We start from the raw sequence: 19680 nt of genomic DNA, 5'->3' as shown, positions 1-19680 counted from the left end.
AAGCTCAACTCCTTAGGTCAGATCTTTCCAGCATACCAACACCTAGTTGGTAAACACTGTATTTAATCCTGCTAACCTGAGTTAAACTTACTACAAGCTACAAACAGTTCCATATAGTTACACTCAATGTGTTTAACATGTAATATAACCAAAAGTCAACAGGCTCAAGAATTTATCTGAAGCACCAGGGAACTGTAATATATGTAGTTTGGAACTACAATTCAAAAAGTAAACATATACAGACTTATCAAGTCACATGGCATAATACACACATGCACACACACTCACTCATATCTCATATGTCACACTTTCTTCTCACAGCATATAAGTCTCTTGAAATTAAAAAAAAATTCATTTTAAGTTAAACAAATCTTTGAAAATCCCATGTCTGGATACGTTAGGCAAGCCAGCAAGCAAACACACACACACACACACACACACACACCCTACTTTAGACTCTAGCCTAGGAGAGCTCCTTTAAATACACATTCTAACCTGAGACAATGGTCCTTCTGTGGTAGGAGAATGAAAACAATTGCACTTTCCCAAAAGATATTTGTGTTTAAAATTTTAAGACCTATCCTCACTGCCAAATGCACCACATCCCCAATAAAAGTGCCTTATGGAGAAAGGATTGCTAAACATTTATCAAGAAAAGAGGTTCCAAGACATACGTGGAATGTTAAAACACAAACCTGCATGAAATGAGTTACAATTTATTCACAATACTAAAATGAGAATAGTTTACAAAAAAGTCATGATTAATTTTGGAATAATAAAATTAAATACAGCCCCACTCTTCAACAAAATAGTTATCTATAGTAAAATAACATTTGGCACTTAGCAGCATTTGTTGGTTATTGCATCCCATATTAAGTTGCAAATTTATTTTACAAAACAGTATCTAATTTCTGCAGCTACAGTGTCAATGAACTGAACTAAAAAACAAACAAATAAACAAACAAATTTTTAAAGTGAATAGGGCAAGTCAATAGGCACTGATATTATAGCCACAGGACCCATTCACTCCTAAACAATGAATTCTCTCCCTAGAGAGGCCTGGCACACACAGACTGGGAAGAATTTTAAACTTCAGAAATTCAAAAAAGAGCACTACTACTATGGTGTCCCAGAATGTCAATTCCCCGTCAGTTCCTGCACATCAGAACTCTGCTCTGTCCAGGTTATTTCAGAGCAAACCCCACTTGCAGCAATCTCATCATGAACAGAAAGTGCTCTTGCTCTGCAGTGGCCACGCGGCTTGCTTTGATGAGAAGCTACCCAAGGCATCATGGGGAAATGTGCAGACAACAGCTGGCCAATATACAACACAATCCAAGCCTGGCTTTGATTGAACTTGACTGGATGGCATGAATGTGTAGCACATCTGGCCTGGAGCCACTAGTGAAAGATGAAAACATCTTTTCTGCCCACAGCAGTTAGGATGCCATACTGCCCTCTTTTATACCCCATGGGCCTGACCTCTTGTTCAGTAGTTTTTGTAAAGCTTACTGAATCCCAGCAGGTTTAAGAAAGACCCTGCAGACAGGTCACCCTTTCTCATGTCCATGGGTGGGAATAGCGATGTTTTATACGCATGCTTACTGCATATAAACACCCCACAAGGAAGTTTCTAGAAGAAATTCCTGTTCTCAAATTTACAACCAAAGGATGTATTTATATATTTATTCATCAGTAAGACAAAATGTTGCTTTTTATAGCCATATTCTAAAAGAAATAAACCTGTAGAAAGTAATTAGAAATGAAGAACTCTATAGTAAATTGGTTAAAAATTTGATATTGCATAAAATTCAAACTATGAAGTAATCAAGTACTGTAAAGTCCCTGATTTCACACCAACGTGGTATAATATGAATGGAAAACAAAATATCTTAGAAGATAAATTCCACTAATGAAAGAATTCTTCTTCCTTAGTAGGAAGTGGGATGGGGAGGGTTTGAAGTGAGAATAAGCAGTAGGAAAGGAGGGAAAGAGAAAAGAATAAGTTGCTCTACTATGAACAGAATGAAAGTAAGTTGAGGTAGTTTATTCTACCAGCTAAACGTTACTCCTAACAAAAATTGTCTAAATTCTTCCCAATGAATGGCATCAGAAACATTCATGACAAAGACCAGACTGAACACAGATCTGCGTTCTAAAACCAGTTCTTAACTGCGAACTAGTAGTAAACAGGTAAACAAGTGTGCTTTCAGACAGATCATATTAAAAAAGTCCTTGATCCCTATGTATTTTATCTGGACAGCTTAAAAAATTCTTTTTAATCATAGCAGACCTGGTTCTTTTTTTTTTTTTCCCCAAAAATCTCTCAACATTCTCACATGTATAAAATGGTCTGACCAGCTGGAAAGGAAGAATGACACTGTGCGAGCCCCTCACAACTGTGACAGTGCCACCTCAGGCTGCCATCTCCAGTGAGCAACTTCCTTTGGGTTCACGTGAGAGCTGCGGACCTGACCCCTTGTTGACCAAATGCACATTACTAAGACTGTTCTAAAAGAGACATTTCATCTTAATTTCAGTTCATCATGATAGAGTGTTAAAAAGGTTCTTAGGACAGAGCACTAGTAACACAAGGAAACTACCTGTTGGCATAGTGTCCAATCTAACATGTTAGGCACACACCTTAACTCACTGGTAGGGTCAGGCATAATGTCTCCTTCCAAGTACAGGAGAAAACAATCTTGGTATGCTTGGATATGTTGATTTGCATATATAGGTTTTTCTGTTGTTTGTTTACCAAAGCCACAAATACTTGAACACAGCAGTCAGTCAGGTATGAGTTCCCTTCAGGGAAAATGCACCTTAGGGTTTTAACTGATATTTTACATGACACCAATTCCCACGCCCTCCTCCTTTTGACAGTGACTAGCCTCCAAGCTCTAGGGACACATGTAGCTGGAGGAACTGGTTCCTCCCCGGTAGTTAGTCAACAGTTACACGGTCTCCAAACAAGAGCAGAAGCCCAAGCTTCTAAGCAGCATAAAACCACTGATGAGTAGCCATACCAACGCCCGGCACACAGCAACACCGGCTGCGTCTCTGCTCTTCCCATCCAGCTAGGCACACGCACTGGGCAGGATCTCGCCTTTTGTTTGGCTTCCTCTTCAAGGGGAATGAACACGAATGCGGAATAGGCCTTGCTGCAGCTGCAGGCGGAAGAGCTTGCAATTTGCAATACGTAAGGCTGCACAGCCTGTGCGGCGAAGGTCAGATGGAAGGAGTGGTTTGGTGTGGTGCCAGGTTCCCGTGCTTCTCTTAAACTCCCGTACGTAGTCATAGTTGGTACCTAACCGGGAAAGTGAGCAAAGCTGAGACCGTGCCTCTGACCCTCCAGAATTGGCTCCAAGAAATCCACAGCAGGCAGCTTCTTACCTGTATCAAGGTCTCCGATAACATAAATACTGGCTCCAATGGGTACGGCTCCATAAACAAAAGATGAACTGGCGGGGATGCATAGGTTCTGATCATTGAGATATATCCACCTGCAAACAAAGCCAGTGGACACCATTAAGGAAACAAAGGCAACCTGAGATTTCCAGTGGCTCAGTCTAGTCTCTTGGAGACTCTGCCATTATAATCCTGTGTCCCGAAGTGGACGATGGTGCACACTGTGGCATGAGCTTACTGACTAGGCACTGCCTCTTGTGAAATGCTTGCTCAAAGATGAGCTCTTTTTAGAACCTGAGTTTAATTATCGAGTTGTAAGATTCTTTACACTTGGTCAATATGAGATGTTAGTTAGACACATGAATTACGAATGCTTTCCCCAGTTTATAGTCTGTCTTTCCATTTTCTTAATAGGATCTTTTCTCTATGTGTGTGCACTCATGTGTACATGTCACAGTGCACATGCAGAGGCCAGAACAACCCCAGATGTCAGTCCTTGTCTTCTACCTTGTTTGTTGGTTACCACTGTGTGCACCAGGATAGCTGGCCTGTGACTTCCCAGGGATCTGTCTCCACCACCTCCCATCTTGCTGTAGGAATGCTGGGATTACAAATAGCTTAAATGGGTTCTAGAAATGGGAACTCAGGTTATCACACTTACATAATAAGCACTTCAACCTACTAAGCCATCTCCTCAGTCCTCTTTATTTGCACGTGTGTGTATATATGTGGACACACAAGAGCTTCTTGCTATTGCAAATGACCTGCAGACCCATGTGACACTTTTTGCATATGGCTTTACATAGGTACAAGGGAGTTGAGCCCAGGTCAGTAGGCATGCTTTGCAACCAAGTGCCTTTAACCACTGAGCCATCTCCCCACTTCAGAGCCATTTCCCCAACTAATGGATTCTTTTGACAAGCAAAATGATTTTAAAAAGTGTTTATTTATTTGGTATGTGCAGTCAGAGGACAACTTTTGGGTTGGCCCTTGCCTCCCACCTCATTGTGAGGGAGTCTCTCACTGCTCACCTCTATTTGTGAGGTTCTAGAAAATTTCCTGTGTCTACCTTCTTTCTTGCTGTATGCTTACTGGGATTACAGATGTCCTCTGCAGCTTCCCCATTGGACATGGGATCTCCCCAGAGCCTGAATTCAGGTATTCAAAGTTGCTCAGCAAGTGCTTTTCCACTGAGCCATCTCCCCAGCACGAAAAGTGTTTTAATTTGATGAGTTCCAATATCTCCTTCCTTCCTCCTCCCTCCCTCCCTTCATATTTATTTATTTATTGATTGATTGATTTTATTGAGATAGGATCTTATGTATCTTAGGCAGGCCTCGAATTCACTGTAAAGCAGACAAGGATAACTGAACTCCTGATCCTCCCACTATTTTTTAAAAATTCTATTTATTTATTTGAGAGTGACAGACAGAGAAAGAGGCAGAGAGAGAGAGAGAGAGAATGGGTACACCAGGGCTTCCAGCCGCTGCAGACGAACTCCAGATGCGTGCGCCCTCTTGTGCATCTGGCTAATGTGGGACCTGGGGAATGGAGCCTTGCACTGGGGTCCTTAGGCTTCACAGGCAAGTGCTTAGCCACTAAGCCATCTCTCCAGCCCTGATCCTCCCACTTTTGCCTTTCAAGTGCTGGGATTACAGGTGTTCACCGCCATACTTGGTTTATGTGGTGTTGGGGCTTTATACATGCTAGGTCAGAATTCTACCAACTAAGATACATCCCCAGACTTATCTTTTTCTTCTTTTATGACCATACTTCCTGTGTCTTCTAGGAAGTCTTCGCCACCTTCAAGGATACAAAGACTTTCTTGTGTACAGGTCCCTGGAAAGACTGTCTTCAACATTGTGGATGCCGAGTCAAAGTTCACCTGCTTCCATGCAGATGGCTGGCTGCTCCAGCATCATTTATGAGAGCTTTTCTTTCTTACTCAATTGCCTTAACACTCTTGTTGAAAATCAATTTAATAACCAGTAAAAGGATCCAAAGTATCAGAAAGGATGGTGGCATGTCACAAGGTCAAATAGCAGAATGGAAGGGCTCCCAAGGGCTGACACTGGATCAGTGTGGAGACTGGTAGCTACAGAACAACAGCTTGTAAGTTAATACTATATAAGCAATCAACATATTGTGCAGAGGGATTCTGACATAGAAGTGTAGCAGGAGTGAGGCAGAGGAGCATGTGTCTGTTTGCTCAGCTACTTGGATGGCTAAGGCAGGAGGACTGTTTGAGCCCAGGAGTTTGAACCAGCCTGTACAATATAGTGAGACACATTTAAAAACAAAAGTAGAAAGAAAGAAGAAAGAGGCAGGGGGAGAGAGAAAGGGAAGGAAAATAAAATCCCCACTATGCAAACACCACAGTAATGGTCTGTAGTCTGTATTTACCAATGGATGTTAATAATCTTGGGTGAAAGGTTTCTTTTTTTGTTGTTTGTTTTGTTTTCTTCCAGGCTGTGCTGAGGATAGAAACTAGGGCTTTATGCATGCTAGGCAAGCTCTCACTCAACCAATGAGCTACATCCTCAGCTCCTGACTGCTTCCGTGCTGTTGGCAAATGTACTGCCCCACTGGAATACCAGAAGCTATTAGATGAATCCAAATTAGGAGGCATTCCAGAAAAAAAAAAAGAAAAAAAAAAAAAACCTGACTAGAACCTTCAAGCATTGCAAGGTCAAGAAAGAGAATGACTGCGATGCCATCCCAGGCTAAGGGAGACTGAGAAAGCGCTGCACCTGTGGCAGCCTAGGATCTGGGCTACACTGAAGCAGTGAAGATGTTGGTGGAAAAGCGGGTCAAGTTCCAGGTCTGGAGTCGAGTTAATCACACTGTGCAGCGAATATAACCTGGTAGTCTGGTTTTGAGTGTGTTCTCTGCTCAGGGAGGATGCTAACATTAGATGCTTAAGGTAACTCCTGGATTATTTCTGCAACTTTCCTGAAAGTCTAAATTCATTACAAAATGAAATATTTGTTTTTTCCCTTCTACCTTCTTTAAAAAAGTCAATCTAGGTTTTGCTATGCAGTAATGTTCATTCAGGGTAATGTGACCAATGTCCTGTTAACAGCTTACATGCATAGGCAGTTCATAGCTGACAAGGTAGTACCTTGGGAATATATCTAGCCAGCCTGCAGGTTCCCACCATCTAGGCTGATGGTGTGGGCACCATTTGACTCCTCTATGCTGTTACTCTCATGTAAAATTAATTCATAAAAACATCATTGTTATTCCAATGAATGCTCTTCCCTCATTTTTTTTTTTTAATTTTAGAGAGAGAAAGAGAGAAAGAACACAGACAGAGGGAGAGGGAGAGAATTGGTGTGCCAGAGCCTCAGCCACTGTAATCATACTCCAGATGATTGTGCCACCTAGTGGGCAAGTATAACCTTGAGCTTGCCTCACCTTTGTGCTTGGATTACATGGGATCTGGACAGTCGAACATGGGTCCTTAGGCTTCACAGGCAAGTGCCTTAACTGCTAAGCCATCTCTCTAGCTCCTCTTCCCCCATTTTTATGAAGTAGATAGCTTCCATATTTTAAATTTCAAGAAACTCAAACAAAATGACTCTCCTGAAACTGTATAACAACTCAAATACAAGCCAAAGTTGTCCCATTTCTAAAAACCCTCTCTGAGCTGGATGTTTAGGTCAAGTTGATCAACTCTGCAGATACACAGGCCAGCCACAGGCCTGGCTCCACCCTGTGACAAGACTGCACAGGTTCACTGTGGGCCCTGCCAACAAGACTGAGAAAATAAAATGCCTCTGACCCTTAAGAATCAGGTGAAGAAGAAACACTCACCAGGCTGACAGCTACACAGCCTTTTCATGAGCATACTGACTGTGATAGCACCTGTGATCAGCCGAGGACACTGCAGTCACTTTCTGAGAGCTACCACCCTTCTTCTTCCCTTTCTTGGTTTACCTCCCTTCCTCTCAGTGTCTCACTGTATAGGTGAGGTTTGCCTTAAACTTGAAGTCCTTCTGCTTCTACCTCCTGAGTGCTGGGATTAAGGTTGGGCTCACATGCCTGGCCATTTCTGTTTTTTCTAAGTAAACCAGAAACCAGGGATGTGATAGATATCACATATCTGAATTTCTCTCTCTTTCTTCCTTTCCCTCCTTCCCTCTCTCCTCCTTATTTTAGTTTGAGACAGGGTCTCACTATGTAGTACTGACTAGCCTGAAAGGTACTATGTAGACCAGGCTAGCTCTAAACTCATAAGCAATTCTCCTGTTTTTGCGTTCTCAGTGATAAGATTATAGGTGTGTGCTATCAAGCCCATTATGCCTGTATTTTCAATTCTGTGGGGGTGGCATAATTTTTGCCAGGTCTGCCAGAATGCAGTACAATTCTGGTTTCTGTCTTTGGAGGCAAGGGGAATTCCAAGACTCCACTTTGCCCTTCCTGCCACAACTGCCCCAACCTTAGGGTCAATAGTATTTTGGCAGTTGTCAAGTATGTCTATTTCAACTGCACACTCAAGAGAGATGGAAAGGTGATGCTGACAGACCTCAAATTCAAAATTAACGTGAAGGACAAGCAAGTATGAAACTGGGCACCAAGGCACAGAGGCAAGAAAACATAGCCAGCTATAAGATGTGAGAGGTGAGAGGACAGATAAGGAAAAGGAAGACGTTGGATGAGATGGGCAATGCTGCTTAGCATCGGATCACGGAGGACCCTCAGCAGGGGGCTTAATGCTATTACTCTAGTTTGGCACCAAAGGGAAACAGACGTCAGGAGAGTGTGAGGACCACTTCAAGTGATGGCCGCACTCATGCTCCAGAACCGCGGGAAGAGCAGATTTGCAGTGCTGCTCTGAGCCATGCAGTGCGTCACTGGCAGGTGTGCTGGTGAGGCTGCCATGAGTGTGAACAAGCAAGGCATGGCGACGGCGACGTGAGCAGCAGGAAAGAATCCCGAGGCCCCTCTGTGAGTGGTGGAGGGAATGGCAGCGCGATGAACCATGCAAGGGCACCAAAATGGAAAAAGAACCCTTGTTCTGGATGTCTGTTGTTGTCATGATTTGGGAAAAACTTAGGGCCATTTTTTGCTTTCCTTCTGATAGTTTTTAAAATTTTTAACTTAAAAAAATTATTTATTTTAATTTTTTTATTTGAGAGTGATAGAGGGAGAGAGAGAAAGAGAGAGAGAGAAAGAGGCAGATAGATAGAGAGAAAATGAGCACACCATGGCTTCCAGCCACTACAAACAAACTCCAGATGCATGTGCCACCTTGTGTATCTGGCTTATGTGGGTCCTGGGGAATTGAGCCTCGAATCAGGGTCCTTAGGCTTCACAGGCAAGCGCTTAACAACTAAACCATCTCTTCAGCTCTTTTTTTTTTTTTTTAAATCTTTTTATTTATATATTTGAAAGACAGAGAGAAGGAATGGTTATACCAGGACCTCCAGCCACTGCAAACGAACTCCAGACACATGCACCACCTTGTGCATCTGGCTTACATGGATCCTGGGGAATCAAACCTGAGTCCTTTGGCTTTGCAAGCAAGTGCCTTAGCTGCTAAGCCATCTCTCCAGCCCTAGTTTTGTTTTTATTCAGAAACAGAAAAGGGTTCAGAAATGGCATTTTTCCAGGAAAGTTTTAACTTAAAAATAGGGAACAAAGACAGGAAAGACAAGAGGTTACTTACAAACAATCTGAACGGTCTCCTATCTAATACAGGTTGCTCATCTGGCAATGATTTCCACAGAATGCAAACAACATGCTTGGGAACATGTATCCTTGCAGAGGCGAGTGGCTCCCGCATGCTATTTTTTGCTGCTAGCATTTACAGGAAGGGCTGTATTTCTGCAGTTGGGACAGTAGGGTGGTGCCAAGGAGGACTCTGTAGCAGAACGCCCGAGTTCGGATTCTAGCTCTGTCATGTACTGACCTCTCTGGGCTCTGCTTTCTTCCCATGTATATGGCTAGGGGCAGCACATACCTCAGAGGCTGCACTGAAGTTGAGATGTGCGGAAGGAGTTACTGTGTGGGGCTTGGTGGTGCACATGTGTTTGGTATTATATAAAAGTATGGGCATCCTGTACATAACACTGACAAGAGACCTTGGCGTTCTTTTTTCTCTTTTTACAAACTAACACTGGAGAGTGTAGAAATAAGAAAGCTAATGATCTGGCAGTATATTTTGATAGCAACAAAGGAGCAACACTGTGTTTAATAATTATGAAAGCAAAGCAAGTAAGAGCTGTATTTAAAGATGGAAAACCCGAAGCTGAATGACTGATAGGAATATAAAGGTTTTAGTATCTCACAGCATGTCAAGGGGCAGAGTGAGAAACTTGACAGTATGTCTAGGTTCTACACTTGGAAACAGAGACAGAAAGAGGTAAACATAAGCGACTGGCTTCTAAGCAAGGAGCTATGGCTCCTGCTGTCTACACAGTGAGTTGTCATCATAGAGAAGGTTTGTGTCAGTATTTTATCAAAAAGCAAACACAGGGGCTGGAGAGATGGCTTAGCGGTTAAGCGCTTGCCTGTGAAGCCTAAGGACCCCAGTTCGAGGCTCAGTTCCCCAGGACCCACGTTAGCCAGATGCACAAGGGGGCGCACGCGTCTGGAGTTCGTTTGCAGAGGCTGGAGGCCCTGGTGCGCCCATTCTCTCTCTCTCCCTCTATCTGTCTTTCTCTCTGTGTCTGTCGCTCTCAAAAAAAAAATTAAAAAAATTAAAAAAAAAAGCAAACACATTGCTACTGCTTGTTAATCACATTGGACAGATTGTCTCAAGATTCATTTGGGCAGGAAATTAATATAGTACTTCATACCTTGGGCAATCAGTTGCCATGGTACCATATTAAGGAGGGAGAAATATAGCCAGTTATTGAAATCCTCTGCCCACCTCTACCATAACAAATGTCTTCCGAATTGCTTTCATACATAGTCTAGTAAATTTTTCAAAGATAGTCTAGCCTTAATAATTGGAACAAAAAAGCCTATACAAAGATCTTAAATTTAAAATACATTAAAAATCAGTGGTGGGGGCTAGGAGACAGTTCAGCAGGTAAGAGGCCCTGCTGCTCAAGCATGAGGACCTGAATTTGGTCTCTAGCAACCAAATAAAAAGCCAGGCATGGTTTCACATGCCTGTAACCCCAGCACTGCCAGGGAGACAGACAGGAGGGCTCCTTGGGGGTCACTGGTCAGCCAGCCTAACTGACAAAGAGGGAGCTCCAGCTTCTGTCTCAGGGAAATAAGGTGTGTGATACAGGAGGAGGACATCTGAGGGCCTTCTCTTGTCTCCATATATGTGCACAAGGGGTGCATGAATCTGCACACACATGTGCATACAAAGCACGCAAAGAGAAAGAAGTTAACATTCAATGTAATTCTAACACTTTGGTATTTGTGCATTATTGCCGTATTTGAGGATAATATGAATGAGTCTCGAGGCACCCTCTTCTGGTGAGAAGACGAATGAACATGATTTCATGGCGCCCTCTTCTGGTAGGAAACGGAAATACTGACAAGGTCACATTTAGCACTGCAGTCTCCCCCTCAGACCTGACTGACCTTGTCACTGCAGTAACAACACTGGTCAGTGGTCCCAACACTAAATAAGTGAGAAGAGGGGAGGCAAAAAGGATAGTCCCATACCATGGGAAGCACATGCAGGAAGCTTGTCAGATGGTTTAAGAATCCTGGACATCACATTTTACCTGCTAAGTTGGCCTCTGATGCAGCATCTGAAATGGGCCAGGAACAGTGCTGGAGACCAATGTTGAGTGGACTAAGTGAGCCCTTGTACCACAGGCACTCACAACAATTATAAACCCAGACACATATGCAACATGGGAGGGGATCACAGACTGAGGGGTGTAAGTCAGACTGGAAGAAGGTTTTCTCCACAAAATTTTCATTAAACAGATCAACAGGAAGGGAGAGTTTTAGACAAAAGCAGTAGGAGAGAACGACAGAGCTGAGATGATCATATATGTTGCAAGGGGAAGTGGCTTACTGTGAAGTATCTGGTTTGGAGAGCCACAGAGAAAGGGGACAGATCCCAAAAGGTGATCTATGCTAAGCAAAGAGTCTAATCTGTAGCCTAAAAAGCTATAGAAAACCAGTGAATGATCAGTAGCAGCTAAAAGTCAAAATTTGTCCTAAATTTCAGAGACTTGTTTCCATAGTTCTCCTTTAAGTCATCAAAACCTCCAAGGTCATGATGAAAACATCTAGCATGCGCTAGACATATCCTCTAAACATGTAACTAAATCAAGTCACTTACAACCCAAGCTAAACAGAGCTAAAAAGTCACCTAAAAGGAAAAAAGGGAGCGAAGGCTTGGCGGCGACGGGAACCAGTGCATGTTTACCTCTTAAACTCGTCGTGGTAGAATTCAGACTTGCAGGTGACCATCTCACTGCCCTGGATGTCCTCCCGGCTTCTCACTCCCCCAAACACGTACAGCTCCATAGCAACGCCGCAGGCCACTGCTCCAAACCTGTAAGGCCCAGACAGCACAGCAGGCGCGAGGCTTAGAATGCGAGCTCACTTCGATTCCTCCGCCACTTGTTCTGTCCTGTGGCTTTCTCTGTTTTTCAGACTGGGCTCACTCTACACAGGTTGGCCTGGAACTTACTACCTAGCCCAGGCTGGCCTTGAACTTGCAATCTGTCTCAACAGCCTACTAAAAGCTGGCATGATAAGCCTGTGGCACCATACCCGGCTCTCCTGCTTGCTCTAACTGCAGCATGCAGAGCTCCATGCACGTATGGACATTTTTTTTTTTTATAGGAAATGCCAAATTAAGGCAAGGAGAAAAGCCAAGCTGCGGGGCTTCAGGCGCAATCAACAGTACCCAGTGACAAAGTCACATAACACTTTGCCTCACCTTCTTTCTTTCAGTGGACATATGGCGGTCCACTGCTGGGTCCTTGGATCATAACACTCCACAGACTCAAACAGTTTGCCGTATGATCCTCCACCCATGGCGTAGATTTTCTTTTTCATAGCTGCATAGCAGCCAATCTGAAAAGAGAAAACAATGGCAGGGAAAGGCAGCAATTATTATTAATGGTACATGAATAGATGGTAAGTTGTCCACAGAGCATTTAAGATGCTTAGGAAGAGATCTGGCTGCTGATAGTAAATCTACAGTGATTCCCAGTATGGCTGCAGGACTGTAACACACATACTGGAAATACCCAGAAAAGAAGTCTTTCTCATATGATGGAGAATGAAATGTCAAAGGGGAAAGTGTGTGTGGGGGGAGGGAGGGTATTACCATGGGATTTTTTTTTATAATCATGGAAAATATTAATAAAAATTAAATAAAAAAGAAGTCTTTCTCTCTCTTAAGAGAGCTAAACCAGTAATCCTATTTTTCTTCTTTTGAAGCCACTACCCCCTGGCCCATAATCCTATATTTGAAAAGAGCTTTTGAAGGCTGGAAATGCAGCTCCAAGGCAGGGTGCTTGCCTGACATGCATGACGCCCTGGTTCCATCCCCAGCCCAGGACTGTGGGAGGGGGAGGAGCCTTCCAGCAGCTCCTTTCACCAGCATTTGAGGCTTCCAGAATTTAAGTTCTCTGGAGTGGGGAGCCACTCAATTCCTGTTAAAACAGTCCAGGTGGACAGGCACACAGTGGGATAACATGGAAATTACCTATGTCATGAGCAGCTACGGCTTGATGTACTGGATGGATAGCTCTCTGCCTTCACATGGAGCTTAGAGTAGTATCAGGGCAAACACTCAGACTCTCTTTCCTGCTTTGCATATGGCTGCTGACATGGAGGAAAGCTACCAATAAAGAGAACTCCACAGCCTCAATTCACTTAATATTTCAGTTGTATTAAAGTTACATTTTAACAGTAAGGAAACATGCAGGGGGCGTCACTTAGTCCTGGAGCACTTGTCCAGCATGTGTGAGGCCCTAGGTGTAATCCTCCCCATCCCAACTACCAAAACACCATAAAACAACATTAACTTTCAAATCCAACTTGTAAACAAACCACTATGGCAAGCTCTTGCCCTCACCTTTCTAACCATGGTCAAATCAGGTTGCTTTGTCCAGGTTTTTGAATAAATATCATAACACTCCATGGAAATCAGCTCCCTTTCTCCATCCTCTCCTCCGAGGATGTAGAGCATCCCGTCTATCTCCACGATCCCAAAGTTGTGCCTCGCCTGGAAAGACATTAGAAACCTGTAGATGTTAAAGCTGATACATGTGATTGACACCACAGACATCATTTTAGTCCAGGGTTCCAGCAACAATGAGCCAGTGCCATGCTTGTGGTCAGTTCTCTTTGGAATGCTTCCTCAGCACAACACACAGAAAAGCCAGAACTACTCATATCTAAGGACCAGGGAAGAAAATATGTGCTAAATTTATTACAAACATCTCATCAATCCATCCGTCTGTTCATCTATCTATCTATCTATCTATCTATCTATCTACCTACCTACCTACCTACCTACCTATCTATCATTTATCTATCTAGTTTGAGAAAGGGCATCCAACTTGCTTTATAGCCAAGGATGACCTTGAACTCTTGATTCTCTTGTCTCCATCTCATAAGTGGATTATAGGTGAAATGTTAATTCACCCATAAAAGCTGAGAACAGGAAAAAGTATGACTTCCAAGGACAACTAGTTCAATAAAACTATTCTGCCTATAGCAATAGGCAGAAGATTACCAAAGACCACAGCAGTGTGACAATCTGTGGCAAGTAGAAGCACAGGACTGTAGTGGGAATTATGTCTCAGTGTTGGGAATCTCAGCAGCCTGAGGTATTTAACATTCACCCATAGCAACTCTTGATTTTAGGCTTCTGAGTGCCAGTACGGTTCTAGCATTGACCACAAATAAGGAAACTCCCTGCTATCAGAGTACAGTACGTAAGAATAGTAGCAGTGTATGCAGAAGTGGGCATGGCATAAGAGGAAGGCAGAGGCTGGAGAGATGGCTTAGTGGTTAAGGCATTTGCCTGCAAAACCAAAGGACCCAGGTTCAATTCCCCAGGATCCACGTAAGCCAGATGCACAAGGGGCACATGTGTCATGAGTTCGTTTGGAATGGCTTGAAGGACCTAGAATGCCTGTTCTTTCTCTATCTCTCTCTGCTTGCCAATAAATAAATAAAAACTTTTTTAAAAAGAGGAAGGTAGGAGCAAAGGTGTCCTGAAGGAGCAAGGCAGTGAAGGAAGAAGTGGTTTCAGGACTGAGCAGAGCAGCAGCTACAAATCTAAAAGGAAGCAGGCAGGACAGAGCTGGAAAGCTCCAGGTAGGGTGAGGTTAGACTGCCTCTTCTATCCCCATACTACAGCCCAAATCCAATAAAAGTGCTGAAGAGAAAAGAATCACATCAAACAGAAACAAAGGGTGCTGTACCTCATTCATGGGCGGCAAAGCAGTCCATGTGTTTGCATCTGGATCGTACTTTTCTCCTGAGCTTAGTGTCTGCTTATTTTCATCTTGGCCCCCGAACACAAACAAAAATCCTTCTGCAAAAATGACAGGGGACACAGAAGACACCTGAAATGGCAACCTTCAGCACCTACAGGCGCCACAGCATGAGGACCCATGTCTAAAAAACCCCTTCCCACCTGGTGGCCTTCTCTGCTCTTGGGACTTCATCATGTCTCATCGGGTCCTGTGAGCTGTGCTGACCATTCGGCTTTGCTTCTTAGTCTCTGAGGGGATTCCCACCCTGCTGCCACCCCTCAGTCACCAGGCTGCTCAGAACCTCCCTGGTTCACCTGGTCATTCCCCAGCTCTGCAAGGCTCATGAAGCATCCCTAGAACACACTGCATAGGGCTCCTGGGTACACCTGACATTCAAAACATGATCCAAGACTACTGAACTTCCTACTGGGTAATAGTGGATTTGATTATCCTTCTATAAAAAACACCTTGATTACATGCCAGGTGTGGTGGCGCATGCCTTTAATCCCAGCACTTGGGAGTCAGAGGTAGGAGGATAGTCATGAATTCAAGGTCACCCTGAGGCTATGTAGTGAATTCCAGGTCAGCCTGGGCTAGAACAAGACCCTACCTCAAAAAACCAAAAACCGAAACAAATCACACACATACACACATAAAAAACACCTTAATTACTAGATGTGGTTATTTTGAATGTTATGTTCCCCATAGACTCAAGTGTTTTCTTAAAACTTGTAACTTGGGGGCTAGAGGGATGGCTTAGCGGTTCAAGTTATTTGCCTGTTAAGCCAAATGACCCAGGTTTGATTCGCCAGGACCCATGTTAGCCAGATGCACAAGGGGGTGTATGCGTCTGGAGTTCATTTGTAGTGGCTGGAGGCTCTGGTGTACCCATTCTCTCTCTCTCAAATAAATAAATAAATAAATAAAAATATTGTTTTAAAAAACTTGTAACTTGGGTCTCCAGTCATCTGGCTGGAGGAAGTGTCAGTGGGGAGGGGGGGAGGGTGGATTCAGGAGTCCAGCTCAAAGGTACATTTGGGGCTGCATCTGAATTCCAGTCCAAAGGTGAGCTCTGGGGTCCTGCGTGCTGCAGGTTTGTGCTTGCTGTTGTTTTGTCTACTGGCTGGTGGTGATTTCTCTCTCTGCTTGGATTTATGAATGGAAGCCATTTTCTTCTACCATTAATGGAAACTTCCCCTGAATCTGTAAGCTTAAAATAAAGTTCTTCCTCCCATAAAATTGTGTTTTGGGCTGGAGAGATGGCTTAGCTATTAAGGTGACTTACTGCAAAGCCAAAGGACTCGGGTTTTATTCCCTAGTACCTTCTTAAAGCCAGACGCATAGGTGGTGCAAGCATCTGGAGTTAATTTGCAGTGTCTGAAGGCCCTGGTGCATCTCTTTTATCTGTCCCCCTCCCTCAAATAAAATAAAATAAAACAAAACAAAATAAAATAAAATCTGCTTTGTCGATTACTTATTCTAGCAAGGTAGAACTGACTACTATACTAGGTAAGCATTTTATCCAGCTTTCATAGGGAATGGTCACTGAAAAAGCACCTACCTAGCATGGGCAAGGTCCTAGCTTTGAACTCCAGCATCACAGAAATGAATGCATGCATGCATGAATAAAATGAACCCTACAGACAAAAAGGCAGAACTGCAGGGAACAAGAGCCTTTACAGAGCTAACAGACCAGAAACATAACATATTTGCCTCTGTGAGAAAATCATACTTTTTGTCCCAGGGATAAAAACATAACAAAAAACTCCAGAAATCTAAGACCCAGACCCACAAAAGGCGTGGATTTTGAAACGAAATCTCCAAAGTTCTACACTCTACTATCCACCTCTGGCTGGAAGTGGGACAGCTGGAGCCAGTGCTCAGATTTAAACCTCCAGTTTGTCTAGGAAATCTAGAAAAACAGGAATCTAGAGCAATAGTGTTTTCAGGCTCTTGGCAGAAACAAATGGAAAACTTCTGCAGAAGTACTTTCACTTGAGCCCTATACAAGTAACCAGGATTTTAAGACATCAATTAACTATTCCTATAAGTACCTTTAGTACAGTGACTAGCATCCCAAAGACTCAGGCACAAGAAGAAATTAGGTCCTATGGGAAAACAAAAGAGAACAGCAGGAGCCAGGGAGATGGCTCAGCAATGAAAGGTGCTTGCTCCACAAGCCTACCAGACATGGCTCAGCAAAGGTTAAGTGCACTTCCTGTGCAGGTATGAGGGCCTGAGGGGGCCCTGAGACTGCCAGAATTTGAATCAGCAGATCCCACATAAACAGCTGGGCATGGCTGCTACCTGGGCCTGTAACCCTAGACCGAAAGGGCAGTAGAGACCAAGAATCTTCAGAGCCCCACAAGTTCCAGAATCAGTAGAGACTCCAGCCCTAAACAAGACCAGGCAAGAGAGTAATGAAGTGAGACACCTGACACTTTGCTCTGACCAAAACCGTAAGCAAGAGCTGCATATGGGGCATCACACCACACACCCACCCACCCACCCACCCACAAACCACCACCACCACCAAACAAAGAAACCAACAAAAGACACAAGATCTCAAAAAGGTGGGAAGAGAAGAGAAGCTAAACACTCTGAGTTTGTCTTCGGGCTTCAACATGCACACTGTAGTGCATGCATGTGTGCACAAATTGCACACACACTTAAAGTCCCTCAAAATCAGCAAGGTGGGAACTTCTGGCAAATGAGTGGGAATAAAGATTCTGAGTATGTGCACGTGTTATGGGAGGACATCTAAGGAATGAGTGTGTCTAAAAAGACAAAACCGGGCACCCGGCCCCTCTTCCTGCTGGCCACACTGCTCTGACCAATTCACTTTCAGTGATACTAGTCTAAAAGTGTGAGACTCATAAACAGTTCTATTTTTATGAAGTGACATAACCTAAGCCTATGGAATAGTATGGTATGGTACAGATTTAAACCTTTTCAGGGCATCCTGGTGAGTGAGCAGAGGCCATCTCTTCCAAGAGGTCTGGTGGCAATGACTAACGTGTGAAATGCACTCCCCGGGGGAGCTGGGGGCTTGAGGTGAAGAGAAGCAGCTGACGGTGTGAGACAGCAGCCACATGCTTTTCAAGCTGGGAAGGTTGAATAAAACATGCTTTCTGTAGCAAAACAATGGGAAGCCACTCCTTCCTAATTTAAGTGACATTTGCTTTTACACAATGTCTTTCGCTTAACTTTGATTTTTACTACGATTCTAGCAGCTGTGAATTATGAAGGTGGGAGAACCATTGTGCAAAAGAAATGCTACATGCAGGGATGACTGTCCAACTGGTGGAAGGAAGGCCGAGGCTGTCTCTGCTCGCTGGGACATTGCTCACCCAAGTTTCTCCCCTGCCTTCTGACAGACAGCTATGGGCTGAGACTAGAAACAGTGGCGGATGAACTAAGACCTTCTATCTCAACTATCTTTCTTGAAATCTGAGCCCACTGAACACATCATCATTGAGACATTCTGTGTAACCCTGAAATGTCATGATACTTGGCCTTTTATCCAACTAAAATTGACCACAGATGGTACCTGCTGAAAGAACGCCATGGTTAATTCTTGGCATGCTCAGAGGAGCCAGTTCGATCCAGAGCTGCCGGTTAGGGTCATAGAGAGGACACATACATCGCATTGCCGCTGTGGGTTTCCGTGAGCTAAGGAAATAAATAATTGATCAGTGTTAATGTTTTGTAGTCTTGCTTATAAAATCATTATTAGTTTCTGTGCTCTACCAATGGTTAAAACCTTTAAAACTTGACTACATTTATGCTGTAGGGACTGAAAAAAAATCCTGCATTCTTGTGTACACAGAACTGACCCCCTTTCCAAAGGCCCACACTCACACTCTTTCCTCCCCACCAACGGTCACGATGCACTCGGAGTAGCCCCGCGGCTTGAAGTTGGCCAGCATGGCTTCTCCCTGCTGTGGCTGGCTGAGTGGGATGTTGCTGCACTCTTTGACAATTTCTCGTACTAAGGGTTCATTTAGCATCTGTTCCCGTAGGTAGCTGGAGTCCAGTCCTGAGACCCACAGGGCTGACATGACATCCTTCATGTGGACCTGCAGGCGAGGGAGAGGAGAAGGGAATGAGAGAGAAGATGGGGAAGGCAATACAGGGCTTTAGAACACATACCTCTGATTCAGAAAACAACTGCTAAGAGTCTGGTCATTAGCAGACAAATTATCAGTGCTAGTAGTGCTTGAATGTTTCCTTTCCTTTCTTCTCCTTTACTGTTCTTCTGCCCTTTCTTCTTTTTTGACAGGCTCTTACTCTGTAATCTAGGCTGGCCTTGAACTCCTGTCTCAGACTCCCAAGTGCTAGGATTATAGACATGTATCAACATGCCCAGCTGCTTAGCTCCCCATTTCAACCTCCCATAGTCTCAGAGAATAAAAGTTTAATTTAAAAAATTAGGGGCTGGAGAGATGGCTTAGTGGTTAAGGAGCTTGCTTGCAAAGTCAAAGGACCCAGGTTTGATTCCCCAAGTCCCATATGGGCTCAGTGCACAAGGTGGCACATGTATCTGGAGTTTGTTTGCAGCAGATAAAGGCCCATTCTCTTTATCTGCTTCTCTCTCTCTCTCATATAAATAAAATAGGTAAAGTTAAAAAAAAAAATCACCAGGAGTGGTAGCACAAGCCTTGAATCTCAGCACTTGGGAGACTGAGGTTGGAGGATCATTATGAATTCAAGGCCAGCCTGAGACAACAGTAAATCCCAGGTCAGCCTGGGCTAGAGAAAGACCCTACCTTGAAAAAAAATTCATTTTTCCATTTATATTTGAATATCATCAGAGTTTCTAATAATTTTCTTTCCATCTAAAGGG

The 19680-nt window shown here is 43.7% G+C and overlaps 1 protein-coding gene across 1 annotated transcript in view; it reads right to left on the bottom strand.

The window, feature by feature from the left end:
- Nucleotides 1-700: 700 nt before the first annotated feature.
- Gan (gigaxonin) overlaps nucleotides 701-19680 on the bottom strand; it is a 54008-nt gene continuing 35028 nt past the window's right edge. Inside the window, exons 4-11 of the mRNA XM_004659588.3 lie at nucleotides 18696-18913; nucleotides 18385-18506; nucleotides 14781-14893; nucleotides 13424-13573; nucleotides 12278-12414; nucleotides 11759-11887; nucleotides 3394-3503; nucleotides 701-3307 (exon numbers count right to left, since the gene is read on the bottom strand). Of these exons, the coding sequence (XP_004659645.1) occupies nucleotides 3126-3307; nucleotides 3394-3503; nucleotides 11759-11887; nucleotides 12278-12414; nucleotides 13424-13573; nucleotides 14781-14893; nucleotides 18385-18506; nucleotides 18696-18913 (1161 nt within the window). The 3' untranslated portion in view covers nucleotides 701-3125. The remainder of the gene's footprint in view (nucleotides 3308-3393; nucleotides 3504-11758; nucleotides 11888-12277; nucleotides 12415-13423; nucleotides 13574-14780; nucleotides 14894-18384; nucleotides 18507-18695; nucleotides 18914-19680) is intronic.

Source organism: Jaculus jaculus, chromosome 1, assembly GCF_020740685.1.
Source record: "Jaculus jaculus isolate mJacJac1 chromosome 1, mJacJac1.mat.Y.cur, whole genome shotgun sequence".
Lineage (NCBI taxonomy): Eukaryota > Metazoa > Chordata > Mammalia > Rodentia > Dipodidae > Jaculus > Jaculus jaculus.
The sequence above is the reverse complement of the archived record's forward strand: the minus strand, read 5'-3'. Positions and strand labels throughout refer to the sequence as shown.